General features: G+C 40.1%; 1 protein-coding gene across 2 annotated transcripts; it reads right to left on the reverse strand.

Annotated features, from left to right (window-relative positions):
- Window positions 1-338: 338 nt before the first annotated feature.
- On the reverse strand, window positions 339-15,984 carry NRROS (negative regulator of reactive oxygen species). Of its 2 annotated transcripts, none has more exons than XM_033150156.1 (3): window positions 15,487-15,984; window positions 12,863-12,974; window positions 339-2,645 (listed from the first exon to the last, which is right to left on the reverse strand). In XM_033150156.1, the coding sequence occupies exons 2-3, from the start codon at window positions 12,956-12,958 to the stop codon at window positions 693-695; spliced, it is 2,049 nt and encodes a 682-aa protein (XP_033006047.1). In that variant the 5' UTR covers window positions 12,959-12,974; window positions 15,487-15,984; the 3' UTR covers window positions 339-692. The 2 variants fall into 2 exon arrangements, with proteins under 2 accessions (XP_033006047.1, XP_033006049.1); XM_033150158.1 differs by lacking the exon at window positions 15,487-15,984 and adding an exon at window positions 15,098-15,375.
- Between the last annotated feature and the right edge of the window lie 2,372 nt (window positions 15,985-18,356).

Here is an 18,356-nt window from a genome sequence, read left to right on the forward strand (position 1 = left end):
TCTAGTGCAGCACAACACTTGGGGGTCAGCTGGGGTGAGAGATGCCAGGTTGGCAATCATTTCATACAGTCTTCCACATGCCATTCACATCTGCAGCGAAGTTATGGCTTCCTTATACTGCACCATTTCCAGTTTTATGAATTGCACCTCCTCGACATGTTGGGAAGCTGTGTTGTAGCTAACACTGCTGAGATGGCCTAGGAATGCCCCTCAGTGTTCCCTCCAACATTAGGTCTGTCCTATTTCAACTGGCATGTGGATAAAGCCCACAAGTGGCAGTGGGGGAAGTGTTGCTCCTGAAAGGAGGGGGGGGGATTAGTTAGTGCTTGGCCAAGAAGTTACACCTGTTTGGGAGCTGCATTTATTCAAACATCATGGTTGGTTCCCAGCATCAGTCCTTCTCACTTATGTTTCATGTTTATAAAGGCCTTTTTCTTCCTATTGTGAACATTAAACAGGATTACTCTCTTGCATTTGTCTCTGCACAGAACTGTGTGCTATGCCATCCCTGCCAACTACATACGAGGACATTTTATTACACACATTGGACAACTCCATATAAAGCATTGCCACACACTGTGGCTTCCTGGAGCCCCATTCATGGATGCATTATCACCCAATAGGATTTCCCCGCCCTACCTATGCCCTGTCTGGAGGGTCCGAGTGGCTGTTTTCTTCACACCATCCCAGAGTCAATAAGGGCTGGACCTTCTGTACCTGCTCTTCACCATTTGAAGAATTCTTTGCCTGAAAGTCAGAAAGATGATAACAAAGGCAACTAGCAGGGCCAAACAGGTAGGAAGAACAAGGACCAGATGCAGTAGAGTCATATCTGCCGTTAGCCACTTGCAATTCTGGATGACTGATTCAGGCAAATTTGCTACACGGATGAACTTAGAGGAAAAGTTGCAAGTGACTTGATTCCAGTCTATAATGCGTACAGTGTCACAGTCATGCAGGGCATCCCACCAACCCAGCTGGCAACAGTCATAGGGATTCTGGCTGAGGTAGATCTCATGTAAGCTCTTTCCAAGCTTCTGCATGGCACGCTGAGGTAGGGCATGGAGATGATTTCTCCTTAGATCCAGAATTTGCAGTTCCAGGCCTGTTAAAGATTCAGGGAAGTTGGCCAGAGAATTTTCAGATAGATCTAGGTTTACCAGCTTCTGAAAAGCAGAGAAGTCTATATTTGTCCTTGCAGCAGAAAGTCCAGTGTTCCTAAGATACAGCACCTGCAGTGATTGTGCAACATCTTTCAGGGGTCCTAAGCCATCAAGTAGTGACCTGGGATTGTCAGAAAGGTCTAAGTGTGTTATAGAAGTCCCCTGAAATATGTGGGTGTCCAGTATTTCTAGGTCACAGCCAGACAGGAAAAGATTTTTTATGGAGCCAGCATTACTGATATCTATGCAACTGGGACTTCCAGCAGCATGTGAGGCACAAAGCTTTATAGGGTTTTTACTGAGGTCAAGTGTAGTGATCTTTGTTGTGTGAGTAAAAATGTTAGCAGGCAAGCCACACAATCTGTTGGTGCTCAGACTCAATGTTCTGAGGTTGGCTAAACTGCTTCTATGGCCCAAGTTCATCTGCAGATGCTGAAGTTGGTTGTAGCTGAGATCCAAGTCAATGAGAGTGCTTAGCAGGTCACTCTCCTGTATCTGTAATGTCTCTAAGCAGTTGTGGTTGAGGTTCAGATGAGCAAGGGAAGACATGCCTTCAAAAAACCTTTCTGGAAGGTACCAGAGCTGGTTCCAACTCATGTCTAGGAACTGCAGGGAAGAGAGGTTGCTATGATGGTTTTCTGCCCAGAGGTCAAGGGTGGTGATGTTGGTGATGTTGCCATCCAGGAATAGCAGTTGCACTGTGCCCTCTGAGTCATTGAAAATATTGTTGTAGAAGTTCAATTGGTTGTGCACCAGCAGCAGAGTTTTCAGTTTATTTTGCTTGGGCAGCAGTGGGAAGAAGAGAAGCTGGTTGTAGGAAAGATCTAGTGTTTCTAGTTCAAAGGCAGCATCATTCTCTGCAGCCAAGAACCACTCGATGTGATTGTTGCTGACATTTAGCACCCGGAGTTGGGTCAGGTCAAACTCCACAATGCAAGGAATGTAGTTGTAGGCCAGATTAAGCTGCTGTAGCCATCGCAAACCATCAAAGGCGCCAGTCTCAATCTCAAATATGTAGTTCTGCTGCAAATCTAGGTGCTGCAGCCTGGGCAGATTTTTTAAGTGAGAGTCATCCAGCCTCATGATGGAGTTCCAGGCCAAGGACAAAGATTCTAGAGAGGACAAATCCTGGATCAGAGTGGCCATCATAGCTTCATTGAGCAGATTTCCAGATAGGTCCAGCTTCCTCAGGGCAGGCAAAGTCCCCAGAGCAGCTGCTGTTGCAGAATAGTTCACATAGAGGGCATTGTTGGCCAGAGATAGACTACTGAGGCTCCTGGTGCCAAGGAAAGCCCCAGGCTCAATGAGCTCCAACCCATTCTCACACAGACTGAGGCTCTGCAGGACTTGATACCGTACTAAAGATGCATTCTTCAGGGTCTGTATAACATTTGCATCCAGGAAGAGCTCCATTGTTCCAGGAGGCAAGTCTTGTGAGACAGAGCTCAGCCTTCTGCCTTTGCAGTCTGCAGTTCTCTCTTCCTGCAACAGAAAAAGAAAGAGATGCATGGAACAAAAAAAGGTGGGCCCAGCTACTAAAGCCATCCTGCACTTCAAATGAGCACAGTAAGCAAAGGGCTTAACTCAAGCCCTGTAGATTCTAAGTTAAAATGCTAGGGACTGAGCACATATTTGGCATGTAAAAGATCGCAGGTTCAGTCCCAGACATATCCTGTGAAGTATCTCAGGGAGCTGGGAGAGATCTTCGCCCGATATCTTGGAGAACTCCTGCCAATTGGAGTGGACAATATCGGGCAAAGATAGTTTAATGGATAAAACACTTTGACAGTAAATGTTTCCCATAACAATATTTTCAGAGCTGTATGTGCTCAAAACAAAACAGAACCTTCATTATGGTAACCTACCCAAATTTGCACGAAGAAAAACAAATTCTGGGAACTGATATTCACGATACGAATTTGCACATTTAATCTAATAAGGAAAGAGCTCTGATGTTTGTGGCAACACTGAAACCTGTCTCCTAACCATAGAAAATCTCGTTCAAGCCACGCTTCTAGCTTCTGAGTTTCTACCAGCCATTACCCACCTTTCAACGCTACCTTTCTTTCTCCAAGGGCTAGAAATCTTCTCTTTTAGAAATAAAAGCTGAGAGTCTCAGGTTCTGTAGTCAGAACCATTTCTACTATTTTTTCTTTGCCCATGCAGAATTTCTGAATACACAACAATCCTGACTTGTGATCTTTTAGAAACATTTCTAAGGATGATCTGGATGACTGCAGGGCCAGTTATAAAGTGACAAGGCTTTGCTTTCAAACAATACCGCCTGTCATGAACAGCACAAAGCAATCTATTTTTTATTTATTTATTTTTTTCATTTTTTATTTACAATACTTAATCTTACACTCGTCATACTGAATATAAAAAATAGAAATACAAAATCAAAGAAAAACAAAAACATAAACAACACAACAATAATGATATAACATAAAATACCAACCAAAAATAGCACCAATGACAACATTAGCACATAACAACATATAAAAAATTATATAAAACGACTAATCTATTATTTTATACACACCCACACCCACACCCACCAACTTTACAATTCTTCTTTACTTCTTGACTTAAACATAAGTTATTAACCTAAACTAAACCTTAATTTCATACTTAAATAAGCACACATATACACACATACAGACTTCCTGTCTTTCCTGATAAGCATTCCTTTTCTGCTCTTGAAAGTACATAACATTTTCATTTGTCCTTTATTTAATTCCAGAACCTTCTACAAAACCAAACACAGCTTCTTTTTCTGACTTAGGGTATTTTCCTCCAGGATCATTCAAAGGCCACCACGGCCTAATGCCATTTTGGATGCCTTGCAGGTATTTTGTATATCTCTCCCATTTTTTCACAAATACCTGTCTATTATTTCCTCTCAAGCTACTAGTCAGCTGAGCCATCTCGACATACTCTTGAAATTTATATTGCCATTCTTTTACTTTTGGTACGCTCTCCCCTTTCCAATTTGATGCTATCAGCGTTCTTGCAGCTGCCGCTCCATATAGAAAAATATCTTTTGAACTCTCTGGGATGTCATTCTTGATGATACTTAGAAGGAATGCCTCTGGCTTTTTAAGGAAAGATACTCCTAGAATTTTCTTAAGTTCTTCATATATTAAGTTCCAAAACTCCTTGATCTTTTTACAGGTCCACCACATGTGGTACATGTCTCCGTTGGCTTCTCCACAACGCCAACAGTTGTTAGCTAGATTTTTATACATTTTGGAGAGCCGTGACGGGGTCAGGTACCACCTATACTGCATTTTTAACATGTTTTCTTTAATGCTGTAACATGCAGTGAACTTCATTGTTGTTTTCCAAAGTTTTTCCCACTGGTGTAACATTATAGGGTGGCCAATATCTTGAGCCCATCTGACCATGACTTCTTTGACTTCCTCCTCTTGAACCTTCCATTCTAAAAGGATTTGATACATCTTAGATATTATCTTAGTTTTAGTGTTCAATATTTCTGTCTCAAATTTTGATGGTGTTTCGGCAAAGCCAGTTTTTTTTATCTTTTTTAAAAATTTCGTGTAACTGATAATAGTCAAGCCAGCTCGTAAGATGTTCTTTTAGTTCCTCATATTCTCTTAGGGCTATTTGATTGTCCTTTTCTTTTAGTAACTCGTACTTTAGCCAATTCCCTTTCATATTCTTCTTCTTTAATACAATAGCCTCTTCAGGGGAAATCCATTTAGGAGTTTTGGGTTCTAAAAGTCCTTTGTATCTTTCCCAAACTTTAAATAATGCATTTCTTATTATGTGCCCCCTAAAGCCTTTATGAACTCTTACTTTATCGTACTGTAAGTAGGCATGCCAACCATAACGGTTGTCATGCCCTTCTAAATCTAAGAGTTCCGTATTTTCCAGTTGGCACCAGTCTTTAATCCAAGAGAGGCACGCTGCCTCATAATATAATCTGAAATCTGGGAGCCCAAATCCTCCTCTGTTTTGTGATCTATTAAAAGAGTATGTTTAATTCTTGGTCTGTTTCCGGACCAGATAAATTTAGAGACTTCCTTCTGCCAGGCCTCAATACAACTTATATTCCCTATGATAGGGATAGATTGAAAAAGGAACAGTAGCTTGGGTAGAATATTCATTTTAACCACTGAGATACGTCCCCAAAAAGATAGTTTCAACTTGCTCCACGTTTCCATGTTCTTTTTAATATCAGTCCATACTTTCACATAGTTATCCTCATATAAATTTATGTTTTTTGTAGATATCCAAATTCCCAAATATTTTATCTTTTGACATACTTTAATTTTTGTTAATTTTTCAATTTCCTCTTTTTCTCCAGGTGACATGTTCTTAGCCATCAACTTGGTCTTACTTAAATTCAGTTTGAATCCCGCAACCTTTCCAAATGATTTTATTATTTCCAGCACTTTTATTAAACTTTCTTTAGGATCCTCAGTTGTTATAATCAGATCATCAGCAAATGCCCGTAGTTTGTAAGTATTTTTTCCTAGGGTTACTCCCTTGATGGTCTTTTCATCTCTTATTTTCCTGTTTAACACCTCCATAACCAAAATAAAGATAAGAGGAGAGAGAGGGCAACCCTGTCTGGTTCCCTTGTTTATTTCACAATCTTCTGTAATATTACCATTAATTATAATTTTTGCCCTCTGCCTAGTATAAATAGCTTGAATACCTTTACTAATTTCTTCCCCAAATTTCATTCTTCTTAATAAAGCTGTCATAAATCTCCACGAAACATTGTCGAATGCCTTCTCGGCATCGACCGCCATTATTATAGATGGTTTATCAATGTGCAAATCCAAATATTCCAAGATGTTAATAATACTCCTAATATTATTCTGCATAAGGCGGCCGGGAAGAAACCCCGCTTGGTCTTTATGTATAATTTTTTGTAGAGCTTTTTCCATTCTTTTAGCCAAAATATAAGCGTAGAGTTTGTAGTCATTATTAAGTAACGAAATGGGTCTATAATTAGTTATTGCCAACATGTCCGCTCCAGGTTTCGGAATCAATGTAATAAAACTTTCTTTCCAGGATTCGGGCAAATTACCTGTCTGCAGAGTATTGTTCATGACTCTTTTCAAAGGTTCCGACAGGGTGTCCTCCAGTTTTTTATAATAACTTGCTGGGAGCCCATCTGGTCCCGGCGTTTTCCCTACCTTAGCGTTCTTAATTGCCTGCTGTATCTCAAATGTTGTAATTGGCTCGTTTAACATCTTATTTTGATCTGGTGTAATTTCTGGAAGGTTGTCTTGATCCAAATATTCCTTTATGTCATCTAGGGTTTCGTCTCCCTCTCTATAAAGATTTCTGAAAAAGTTAACGAATCTCTTTCCTATTTCTTTCGGATCGGTTATTATCTTATCCTCTATTTTGATTCTGTTTATTATTCTGTCACTCTGTTGTTTTTTTAATTTCCACGCCAACAGTCTTCCTGGTTTGTTCGCGAACTCGAAGTTCTTCTGCTTTAGCAATTTAATTTTCCATTCGATCTCTCCATTCATTATCATTGCAAACTGTGATTGTAACAATTTAATATTTCTCTTAATGTCCTGATCCTCTGGTTTTTTATAAAGTTCCTTTTCGTTTTTAAGAATCTCATTTAAAATTTCTTGTTTTCTTTTTTCCTTTTGTTTATTTCGTAATATATTCTCTTTTATGAAAAAACCTCTAAGGACCGCCTTACCTGCGTCCCAGACCGTTTTTATATCAGTACCTTTATTTAGGTTTAACTCCCAAAATTCCTCCAATGTTTTTTTAGCTTTATTTAATATATTTTCATCATATAGTAAGGTCTCATTTAATTTCCATCTTCTGTTTCCCTTACCTTTTTCTTGTAGCCAAAGAAAGACTGCGTTGTGATCTGATATTGTTTTGGGTTGAATTTCAACCTTATTTATTTTTAATGCTAGATCTTTGGGTATCCAAATCGCATCGATTCTCCCTGCGGAGCAATTAGGATCTGAGAAATGAGTGTATTCTCTCTCCAGAGGGTGTCGTACTCTCCATGCATCGTTTAGGTTATGAATATCGCTAATTCTGAAAAAGGGGGATGGCAACTTAGATTGCTTGTTTCCTATGCTCTTTTTGGTTCTGTCAAGTTCCGGGGTGGTCACCCCATTAAAGTCTCCCAGCATTATGATCTTCTCTCCCACTAAGTCAATTAGTTTCTTTTCTAATGAATCGTAGAATTTCCTCCTATTCGTATTTGGGGCATAAATTCCCACCACCTTAATTTTTTCTCCCTGCACGCATATTTCTATTATCACTATTCTGCCTTCCGAATCTTTATCAATCAACTTTGGTTCCAAATTCGATCTTGCATATAATACAAAGCAATCTAAGGTATTTGCATTTTTGTGCCCATGGACAAACTACCAAAGAGAACATTTCTGCTACTTCCTTTATTGTAAACTCTATGGCCCGGCAAGAATTAGATTTTTCTCTCTCATTCTGAATAACCATGCAAGTTTGAATGCTGTGGAAAAAGTGATTGAGCTATTAACAGAGTATGGGAAATTTGTAACACTTGCTCTGCTACTAGGACCATATTTAGCATATGCACTGCCGGGGTGCAAAAAGATCCGCCCAGAGCCCCCAAATTTAGTTTAGCCGCCCCCAGATTTTTTTTTACCTTTTTGGGGGGGAGGAAAATTGGGGGAGGAAAATCGCTCACCTGTAACGACGCAGCAGAACTGACTGCTTTTGTTTCATAATGCTACGTAGTAACAGAGCGACAGAGCAGGGGAGCGGGGACTTTTGCTCCATTGCTTTTCACTGCCACTGGTAGAGAGGGTCCAGTATATAGTAGGTATACATTTGGCGTGCCCCCAAGTACATTTGGCGCCCCCCAGAATTTGGCACCCGAGTGCACCCCACCCCTTGCACCCCCGGGTTAAGATGGCCCTGTCTGCTATTGCACCAGAAGAAATCAGATATAGATTCAACCTGGCAACTGCAATTTATTGTGATTCTTAATATTGCCTTGATGGCAGAAAGTGAGGAGGAATGAAAGAACCTTTTAATGAGGGTAAAAGAGGAGAGCGCAAAATATGGTCTGAAGCTTAAAAAAACTAAGGTCATGGCCACTGGTCCCATCACCTCCTGGCAAATAGAAGGGGAAGAAATTGAGGCAATGAGAGATTTTACTTTCTTGCGTTCCATGATCACTGCAGATGGTGACAGCAGTCATGAAATTAAAATATGCCTGCTTCTTGGGAGAAAAGCAATGGCAAACCTAGACAGCGTCTTAAAAAGCAGAGACATCACCTTGGTGACAAAGGTCCGTATAGTTAAAGCTATGGTTTTCCCAGTAGTAATGTATGGAAGTGAGAGCTGGACCATAAAGAAGGCTGGTCGCTGAAGAATTGATGCTTTCAAATTATGGTGCTGGAGGAGACTCTTGAGAGTCCCATGGACTGCAAGAAGATCAAACCTATCCATTCTGAAGGAAATCAGCCACGAGTGCTCACTGGAAGGACAGATCCTGGAGCTGAGGCTCCAATACTTTGGCCACCTCATGAGAAGAGAAGAGATGAGATGAAAGAATCTTCAATGATGAATTATTTATAGTAAAGGTTAAAGAATTATTGAAAGAGTTTTTTGACAATAACGCTTCAGAGGAAGTAGACTTAACAACAGTTTGGGATTCAAGTAAAGCTTTCATCAGAGGTATATATATTCAGCAAAGAAGTAGAGTAAGGAAGGAAAGGGAAAGAAAGGTTGAAAAGATTAAAAAAGAAATAGAGGAGAAGGAGAGAGATTTAGCAAAAAATCTAAAGGACACAAAATTAGCAATGCAACTAAAAATTTTGCAAAAGGAATTAAATATTCTGGTGAGTCAGGAAATGGAAAACAAAATTAAATGGGCAAAACAAAGGACCTTTGAATCTGGAAGTAAGGTAGGGAAATATTTGGCATGGCAATTAAGGAAAAGACAAAGTGAAATGACAATTATGAGTATTAAAGAGGGGGGGGAAAGTTGGACAAACCTGGAAGATATACAAAAATGTTTTGTTAAATTCTATAAGAAATTATATAAAGGTAGGAAATTAAATGAGGTTAACTTAGAGAATTATTTTAAGAATCATAAGATAAGCCAGATCAATGATGAGGAAAGAGAATTATTAAATAAACCAGTGTCTAAACAAGAAATATATACAGCCATAGCCAAATTGAAACTAGGGAAGTCCCCAGGTACAGATGGCCTGTCAAGCCAGCATTATAAATTATTCAAGGAGGAACTAGTAGGAGTGTACCAACAACTGGTGAATAAAATTATGGAGGAAGGAATATACCCCAAAACATGGCAGGAGGCATTTATAATTTTAATCCCAAAAGGGAAAGCAGAGAATGATCAAGTGGAAAATTTCAGACCAATCTCCCTGCTGAATGTAGATTATAAAATCTTCGCTGAAATATTAGCTAATAGATTAAAAGGGGTCTTGAATAGGATTATAGGACAAGACCAACAGGGATTCTTGCCAAAAAGGAAAATGCCCAGGAATATAAGAATCCTCTTAGATTTGTTTGAATATTTGGATTGGCACCCGAGTGAAAAGGCGGTATTCATCTTTTTAGACGCCGAGAAGGCATTTGACAATCTACTTTGGGGGTTTTTGAAAAAAGCTCTGGAAAAAATAGGAGCAGTGGGGAAATTTCTGAAGGGAGTGAATGCAATCTATAGTAAACAAACAGCCAAATTAATTATAAATGGAGAAATAACAGAGGGATTTGAAATATCAAAAGGAACCCGACAAGGATGCCCGCTATCCCCTTTATTATTCATCTTATCGATAGAGTTCCTATTGAGAGAGATTAAGGAGGATGGAAATATTAAAGGAATAAGAGTAGGAAAAAATATTTATAAATATAAGGCCTTTGCAGATGATATTATCTTAATGTTAGAGGAACCAAGGGTATCAATAGATAATTTGAAAACTAAATTACAAGAGTATGGTGAATTGGCGGGATTTAAAGTAAATGGGAAGAAAACCAAAATACTTATTAAAAATATAAGGAAAAATGAATTGGAAAAACTTAAGTTAGATTTGGAATGGGAGATAGTTAATAAGATTAAATATTTGGGGATTTGGGTTACCCCAAGTAATATAAATTTGTTTGAAAACAATTATTCTAAATTATGGAAGGAAATTAAGGAAGAATTGGAAAGATGGAAGAGGTTAAATCTGACTTTATCAGGGAGAATAGCGGCATTAAAAATGGCTGTATTACCGAGAATCCTGTTTCTATTTCAAATGTTGCCAATTATGGTGAAAAAAGAAACATTTGAGTTGTGGAGAAGGGATTTTAGTAATTTCATTTGGATGGGGAGAAAGCCGAGAATCCAATATAAAGTGTTAATGGATGTAAAGGAAAGGGGCGGTTGGGGAGTTCCAAACCTTAAATTATATCATGCTGCCGCCTGTCTATGCTGGCTGAAAGACTGGATCCTATTAGAAGATCAAGAATTACTAGAAGTAGAAGGTTTTAGGAATGTAGGAGGATGGCATTCATATCTATTAGAGGAAAAGAAAGGAAATAGTAAGAATTTTAGAGATCATATATTTAAAAAATCATTATTTAATATTTGGGTGGAGTATAAAAATTTATTGGAGACCAAATTTCCGTGGTGGGCATCGCCAATAGAAATGACATCAATTAACAGCAGGAGTAAGGAAGGAAGATGGCTAACATACAGAGATTTGCTAATGAAAGAGAATGATCAATTTGTATTAAAACCATACCATCTAATTAAATGCCATTGTGATAGCTGGTTGCAATATTATCAAATTCAAAGTCTATTTCGGAAGCACAAGGAACTAGGAATTAGAGAAGAGAAGTCTAAATTACAAGAGTTATTGATTGAGAATTCTAATAAGATATTAGGAAAAATCTATAAATTTTTATTAGAATGGGATTTAAAAGAGGAAGAGGTTAAAAGTGTTTGGATAAAATGGGCACAGGATTTTGGAAGAACAATTTATAGAATCCAGTGGGATAGGTTGTGGAAGGTAAACATGAAATTCACTGCTTGCATGGGAATTAGAGAAAATATGATGAAGCTAGTATACAGGTGGCATCTGACACCAGAAAAACTAGCAAAAATCTATAAAAACAATTCGGATAAATGTTGGAAATGTCAGGAGAAGGTAGGTAGTTATTTCCACTGTTGGTGGAAATGTATTAAGGTTGCTAAATTCTGGAGCGAGGTGTATGACAAAATGAAAAAAATGTTGAAGGTGACGTTTGAGAAAAAGCCAGAAGCCTTCCTTTTAAGCTTGATCCCTGAGAATATCCCGGAAGATAGGAGAAATGTATTTCTATATGCATGTGCAGCGGCGAGGATGTTGATTGCTCAAAATTGGAAAGGGGAGAAGATCCCAACAATTGAGGATTGGCAGATTAAATTAGTAGAATATATGAATTTAGCAAAGATAACAGCAGCAATTAGAAATGTCCCAAAACAAAAAATCAAAAGTGAGTGGAAATATGTGGAGGATTACTTGATTAAAGAAGGTATGAAAACAGAATTGGTGATTTGTCTAGAATGAGACACATAAGGGAATATATAGATGGATAGTATATTATATGACAGATTGATGCATTTGCTAGATGGTGGTATTGTATTGTATTGTATGGTGAGGAAAAGTAAGAAATGTTACAACGTAGAGGGAAACGATATACAAATGACGGGGAGTCATTGTTTTTAATTTTTTTTCATTGTTTTTTCGTTTTTTGGGGGGGGTTATTGGTTATCTTTTTTGTGATTGTGTTTGTAATGTATGATTTGCATTTTCTTTGTTGTATATTTGTGTGTGAATGTATTCTTTTAAAATATTTTGAAATAAAGATTAAAAAGAGGAGGGAAAAAAAAAGAGAAGAGAAGACTCCCTGGAAAAGACCCTGATGTTGGGAAAGATGTAGGGCACAAGGAGAAGGGGATGACAGAGGATGAGATGGTTGAACAGTGTTCTCGAAGCTACCAACATGAGTCTGACCAAACTGCGGGAGGCAGTGGAAGACAGGAGTGCCTGGTGTGCTCTGGTCCATGGGGTCACGAAGAGTCGGACACGACTAAACGACCAAACAACAACAACAACAAGTGGGGGAACAGAGGTTGCCAGGGCAATGCAGACGTGATCTGTGACACATATTTACACCTACAGCCACCAGAGTGGCTGAGGCAACCTACACAGATGGGTGGGGTGCAAATAATAAAAGTTTTATTCAATATTATTAATTAGTTGTTGTGGTTGTTAAAACATAGAAAGATCAATCATTAAATACCATTAAACATTGATAGAATTAAAACTATATACATATATAGAATCTATAACAATAATTACAATAAAAAACAGGATAATATTGAGTTGTATCCAATGAAATTGTGCAGTTGGCACAAGGACTTCTAGATGCACAACGGGACTTCCTCTCACTGCATGTCCCCCATGCCTCCAAAATCTTCTTGGGAGGGTTGGGGAAACCCCCAAAACAGATTTGTGGGATGGATAGGGGACATGCAGGGAGAAAAGAGGGAGAAGAAGTCATTTTGCACAGGTGGAAATCCTTGTACTAATGGGAAAAGCTTGGTGGATACAACCCATTGTCATTTGTGGACCCCTGGAGTTGCTGACACATGGTTCAAAATAAATGAAGAAAAGAAAGTTGATAGAAGACAGACTCACCAGTCTGCAAAGACTGTGATAGGCTGCAGGTTTGCTTCCCCATCCTGTTACTAGGAAAGCTATCCACACGAAGATACTCAGGGCTATTAGTGCCATTTCAACAGCAGGACTCCTGCAAAGAGACACAAAGCAGGGCAAATATGTGTTTTAAAAGGCAGTATTGACAGTTTGTTGTATTTTGTATTACAGAAAGAACCAGATGCTTACTAGAAAGCAATCATCCCAAGGCTTCTTCCATGTAATCTATGCCATATGCATATTTGCTCTCACACTTTTCATAAAACCAAAATCTGTTAATTTCTTTGTTCAACGCACATGTCTTCCCCACATCTGACCCTCTGGTGTGCAAGCACGCTTTTCAAATCACATTGGCTATTCTTAATCAGTTTTTGTGCACAAGTGGGTAGGTTCTTGCTTTGATCAGGAATGACTGCAAAGGCCCTTCCTTATAAACCACGAGTTGCCAATGAGGCACACACGCACATGCAGTGACCTTCCCTGGTGCCTAGGAGCCCCTACCCTGCCTCTCCTCCTTGGGTTTGAAAGGAATCTTGTATTGTAGCCAGTAGAAGACTTTTTAGAAACCTAATTGCTTGTGGGCAGTGAGTAAGTGAGTGTTGGTTGCAGTGTGTGTGGAGTTGTGGTATGTGCATGGTGCCCACAGGCCCAGAAAGATTAACCATAAACAGCTTGGGGCTGGAACATTTATTTTATTTTATTTTTATTTATTCCCCCACAATAATTTTTATTAATTTTTTCCAAATATCTTAAACACAATACAGCTTAACAATATTATTCTCCTTTAAATCTATATCTTATCCGAATTAACTTCCCTCCACCCCTCTTCTGGCTTCTCTACATTGCTCTTACTTAAGCATGTTTACTATATATACATTCTTTAAATGTCTATAATTCCTTAATAAATTTTTGTATTATACTTTTGTATTACACTTTAAACATACATTCTTTATTATATTACAACATTACATTGCATTAATTTTAAAGAATGCTGTATATGCGTTGCTATTTACTTTGGCTCCAGTACACTCCCGCTGTTGCCGTTTGAATCCGAGTACACGTAATGCTAGCCACAATCCATATGTCTCCTGTAGCTTCTAGAGAAACACTGTTGTTTTCCCCCCAAACCAGATTCCATCCGATTTGAAAACATAAGCCACAGCTAAACTAAGGTGTGCACATTTCAGACAGCAATTGCACATGCGCAGGTAGGTGGAAGCTTCGCTGAATAGGAGTTTGGCAGGGGAAACAAATCAGGTAATGTGCATCTGGTGTGTACCACAATGTAAAAAAGCACTAGAAGCACAGCAGGGGGAAATGACCTCACTACATTTCAAGCCGCTAATGTGTGCGTAACCCAAGTTAAAGGTGATTTGAAGGAGCCTTCTCTTCCCAACATTATGCAGACCAGCACCAACACCCACTGTTCTAAGGCATTTGCTGGGACCCATATGCTGCTAACGCCATCAGCAAAGCTGGCAAATGAGTGGGGGGTGGCTGATTGTGGCAGCACCGTGGCCAGAGGAGGCAGGGTGACATAGCAGCAGGTTCTGGGCAACAGGTCCAGTCAGCACTGGGTGCTACTAAGGGCAGCCTGCCCAGCGTCCCCCCCCCCCCAAATCTGAAGCTGGATCTGATGAGGTGCACATATATTTTGTCTAGCCAGCTGTCACTTCTGGTCAAGCATGCTTTGCAAAACCTGTTTACTAAAGGCAAAAGTGGGGCACAATCTGTGAATGCTTAGCTTTCTGGAAATGATCTTGCCTCCAAGTGGAAGCGTAGGGCCAAACCCCATTTGACATTAGAGATCCATGATTGGATTTGACATGTTTTATTTTACTGAAAGGTAGCTGTGGGTGGAGGGGCTGCTTGGTGGATCAGAGCAGTGCTGCTGAGGGAGGGGGGATTAACCCTTTGTTCTCATCATGCCATTTCCTCCATCATATTTGCCCCAGTCCTGAAAGTACTCATAGTCCTATAAGAGGAAAAGCAAGACTGATTTAATGTCATAGTAAGGAGATTTATTTCTGAGACTATATATTAGTTAGGCATGAAGCTTTTTTAATTTTAAAAAGTGGATTGACTGTCAAAGCAGGGATCCCCAACTTACTTTCTCACCTTGCCAGTGGCTAGCAAAGTTATTGACCCCAAGTTCCTCCCCTGCTTAATGACTCTTTTTTCTTTGCTATCACAAAGGTGTTTAAGGACTTCACTCACCATCTGTCCTGCCTTCTCAGTTTGGTCCTTGTGCTCTCGATGCCCTGTAACTCTTCAAAGACGTTGAGTGGCAGATGCCTCGGAGTGAGTCTGGAGAGTTCTCAGCAACCACCTTGCTGCCTTATCTCTCCTTCATATATCTATTTTATGAAACACCTCTGTATTACAGAACCCTCCACCGTGTACTCCCAGAACCACACCACATGGAACTGATACACGTTCTTGGTGAGCTCTACCACGCCGCAAAACGACGACTGCCTTTTTGCAGTGTAGGTGTTCAGAATGAAACAGCAGCTGTTGAATGGTTCCCTTTGGTTACCATCACCCACCCACACCCTTCACCCCTCTTAAGGCAAAGAATGGAGGCAAGTCTTGAGGTTGCTACTCACCGGGGGTAGGAGCAATACGCTCAGTTCTGGGACGTTCATTCTGCTCCAGGCCGTGCCCTCTTTTCTCTCTGTATCTCTACATATAATATTAAAATTAGCTGTTTGCCCTCTCACTTAATATCAGATTATTTTAGAACTTGCGGAAGGAACTAAGCAACGGAAACTGCAGTCACATGGATCACAGAGCCAGTTGCTTCACCCAGCAACCCCCAGCCAGAGCTCAGCAGTTGCACACTGAAAGGTCGAGGCTGTGCAAGCCACTCGAAAATGAGAAGGAGCTGAGAAGAAGGGAAATGAGAGGAAGGAAGCTGTGCAGGGCAAATCTTTGAACCCATTAGCAACTGCTGCTTTGTTATCGATATAGAAAGAAAAATAAGAGTCCTGTGGCACTTAAAGACTAACAAATTCATTGTGGCATAAGGATTTGTGGACTAGGGACTACTTCTGCAGACAAAATTTTGCTGTAATATATTTTATGGCATAATAATTCATGTGCGAGGGCTACACACACACCTTACATTTAAAGCACATTTAAAGAGCACAGGCCCCAATAATCCTAGGAACTGTAATTTGTCATGGGTGCTGAGAATTGTAGCTCTGTGAGGGGTAAATTAGTTTTCAGGGTTCTTTTGTGCGAGAGAGTAAAATTTTTTTTCAATATGTGCTGTGTTGCATGCAGCCTTTAAGGTGCAATCAGGTTCTTCGTTGTTGTTTTTCCTATCAGTGTTGGTTGGGAAGACTGGAGGAGGACAAAAAGTGTTGCCAGAGTTCCAAAAACATAATTAGGTGGTGTCTCCAGGAAGCTGTAAAACCCTGACCCAAAGGAACGGCCCCTGTAATCATACACACCGTAAGTTGAATGTAGCCACTCTTTGAACATCAATATGATGTTCCTCAGTGTGTATAGTAGAACCTGAAAAGACACTACCTCATCTTTTATTTTATTCAGATTTTGTCCCCAGGGATAAAATACACCAGCTAAGAATAGCACAAGCATATTTTACAGTAACATTGCCACTTTCCCCCTCCCCTCAGCAAAATCCACAAAAGCAGATTCCTTATCCTTTCCCACTTGCTGCTTCTGTGGATTTTACCAAGCAAAACACCATTCTTCATAGTTAAGAAGATTTGCAAGGATGTCCATCCCAGAGCACAAAATGGGAACCGAGACTCAGCCCTCAGAGAGAACGTGCCCATGAGAGAGTGACCTCTCTCCACCTACTGAGAAACGGCAAGCATGACTTCAAGACAGAACAAAATCCTAGCACCTCTCATTTAGAAATTAAGTTAGCGGAAGGGCCCACAAAGGAAGGGTGGGGAGGTCAAAGGGTGTGAAGTAGTTGTTTCAGAACATACAACCCATCCTAGTAAAGAGAGACACAGATAAACATGACATGTTTGGCATTGCATAGTTTCTGTTTCTTAGCTTTATTAACAGAAGCAACTATTCTTATGAGCCTCCAAAGACTCATACCCTCTTCTTGGGAAGGTGGCAAAGAGTGTTGTGGTGAGGCAGCTGCAAGTACTCTTGAATGACAAAGATTATTTAAAACTGCTCCACTCTGGCTTCAGTCCTGGCCATGGGACTGAGTTGGGTTTGGTCGCCCTAAGAATGGGACAAAAGGAGTGTGACCTTGCTCTGGCTTCTCCATCTGTTTTGGTACCATTCCCCATGGCATCCTCCTGGACTGGCTCTGTTGGGTACTGTGTTATACTGTAGAGGGCCTGGTCTACCCTGCAGGACAGTGTCCAGACAGTAGCACTGGAGTAGTGTTTTGGGGCTCTCTAGTGGTTAGGCTGTGGAGTGCTGCAGGATACTATTCTATCCTCAATGTTATTTAATATCTACATGAAGCCGCTGGGAGAGGTCATTAGGAGGAGCTTTGGGGCAAGGTGCCTTGAGTACACTGATGACACTCAGCCAGTGCCAGATTTACATATAAGCTAAACAAGCTATAGCTTAGGGTCCCACTCTCTTGGGGGCCACCAAAAAATTAAAGGGGGGAAAAACTGGATGTACATTTCCAAAATATAAGATTAAAAAAAACAAATAAAATAAAACCTACATACAGAAATAGTGTTTTGTGTTGTGTAGGCTCCTATGATATAAGTAATGGGCCCCATCTGCTAGCCTGCTCCCTAAAATATCACTGGTTTCTTCATTTCCAGGCGGGTATAAATAAATTATTATTATTATTATCATCATCATTATTATATAGGGTGCCTACATTGTGCGTGGACTGGTTGCATGGCAATATGTGCAAATGGCTTTAGATACCTATTATGTCCATAAATTACCATATAGCATATATTCAACACAAAAAACAGCGACAATTTGTTGTTGACAAAGGACAGCTGGACATATAAAGGTCCCCTTTACCTTCAGTAGCTTAGGGCCGCATCAAACCTAAATCTGACCCTGCACTCAGCTCTACTCCTCCATAACCTTTGAATCAAGAAATGCTCTGCGGGCCCTGGTCACCTGGATGCAGTGGTGGGATGGGTGAGAAAAAATAAGCTGAGCTTTAATCCTGGCAACACGGAGGCACTGTAAGTGATTCCAGTGTCTGAGACATCAGTCAACTGCTCAGAGATCTGCGCCGTTTGCCTATTTGCTACTGGGCCACATTACCTTGAGGCCAGTTTACACCTTAGCCCATTCATGCCTACTTGATTGCTTCAATCTGCAGAATGGGCACTATTTTGGAAGTCACATAATACTTGTTCTGCCATTGTAAAAAACCAATGTCTTAGTGTAGCACTGCAGCCCTACATTTTGGAAGCCCTACATTAGTGTAGCACTGCAGCCCTACATTATAGGCATCAGGCAGGCATCTTCACTGTAGTCTTTTCAGTGCCTGGTTAAAACA

This window comes from Lacerta agilis, chromosome 5, assembly GCF_009819535.1.
Source record: "Lacerta agilis isolate rLacAgi1 chromosome 5, rLacAgi1.pri, whole genome shotgun sequence".
NCBI lineage: Eukaryota > Metazoa > Chordata > Lepidosauria > Squamata > Lacertidae > Lacerta > Lacerta agilis.

Excerpts from the sequence above, each read along its gene's own strand:
- NRROS (XM_033150156.1), bottom strand. The coding sequence starts at position 12,958 with ATGGCACTAATAGCCCTGAGTATCTTCGTGTGGATAGCTTTCCTAGTA. Across the intron at positions 2,646-12,862 it reads ATCACAGTCTTTGCAGACTG|GAAGAGAGAACTGCAGACTG; the intron begins GTGAGTCTGTCT and ends TTTCTGTTGCAG.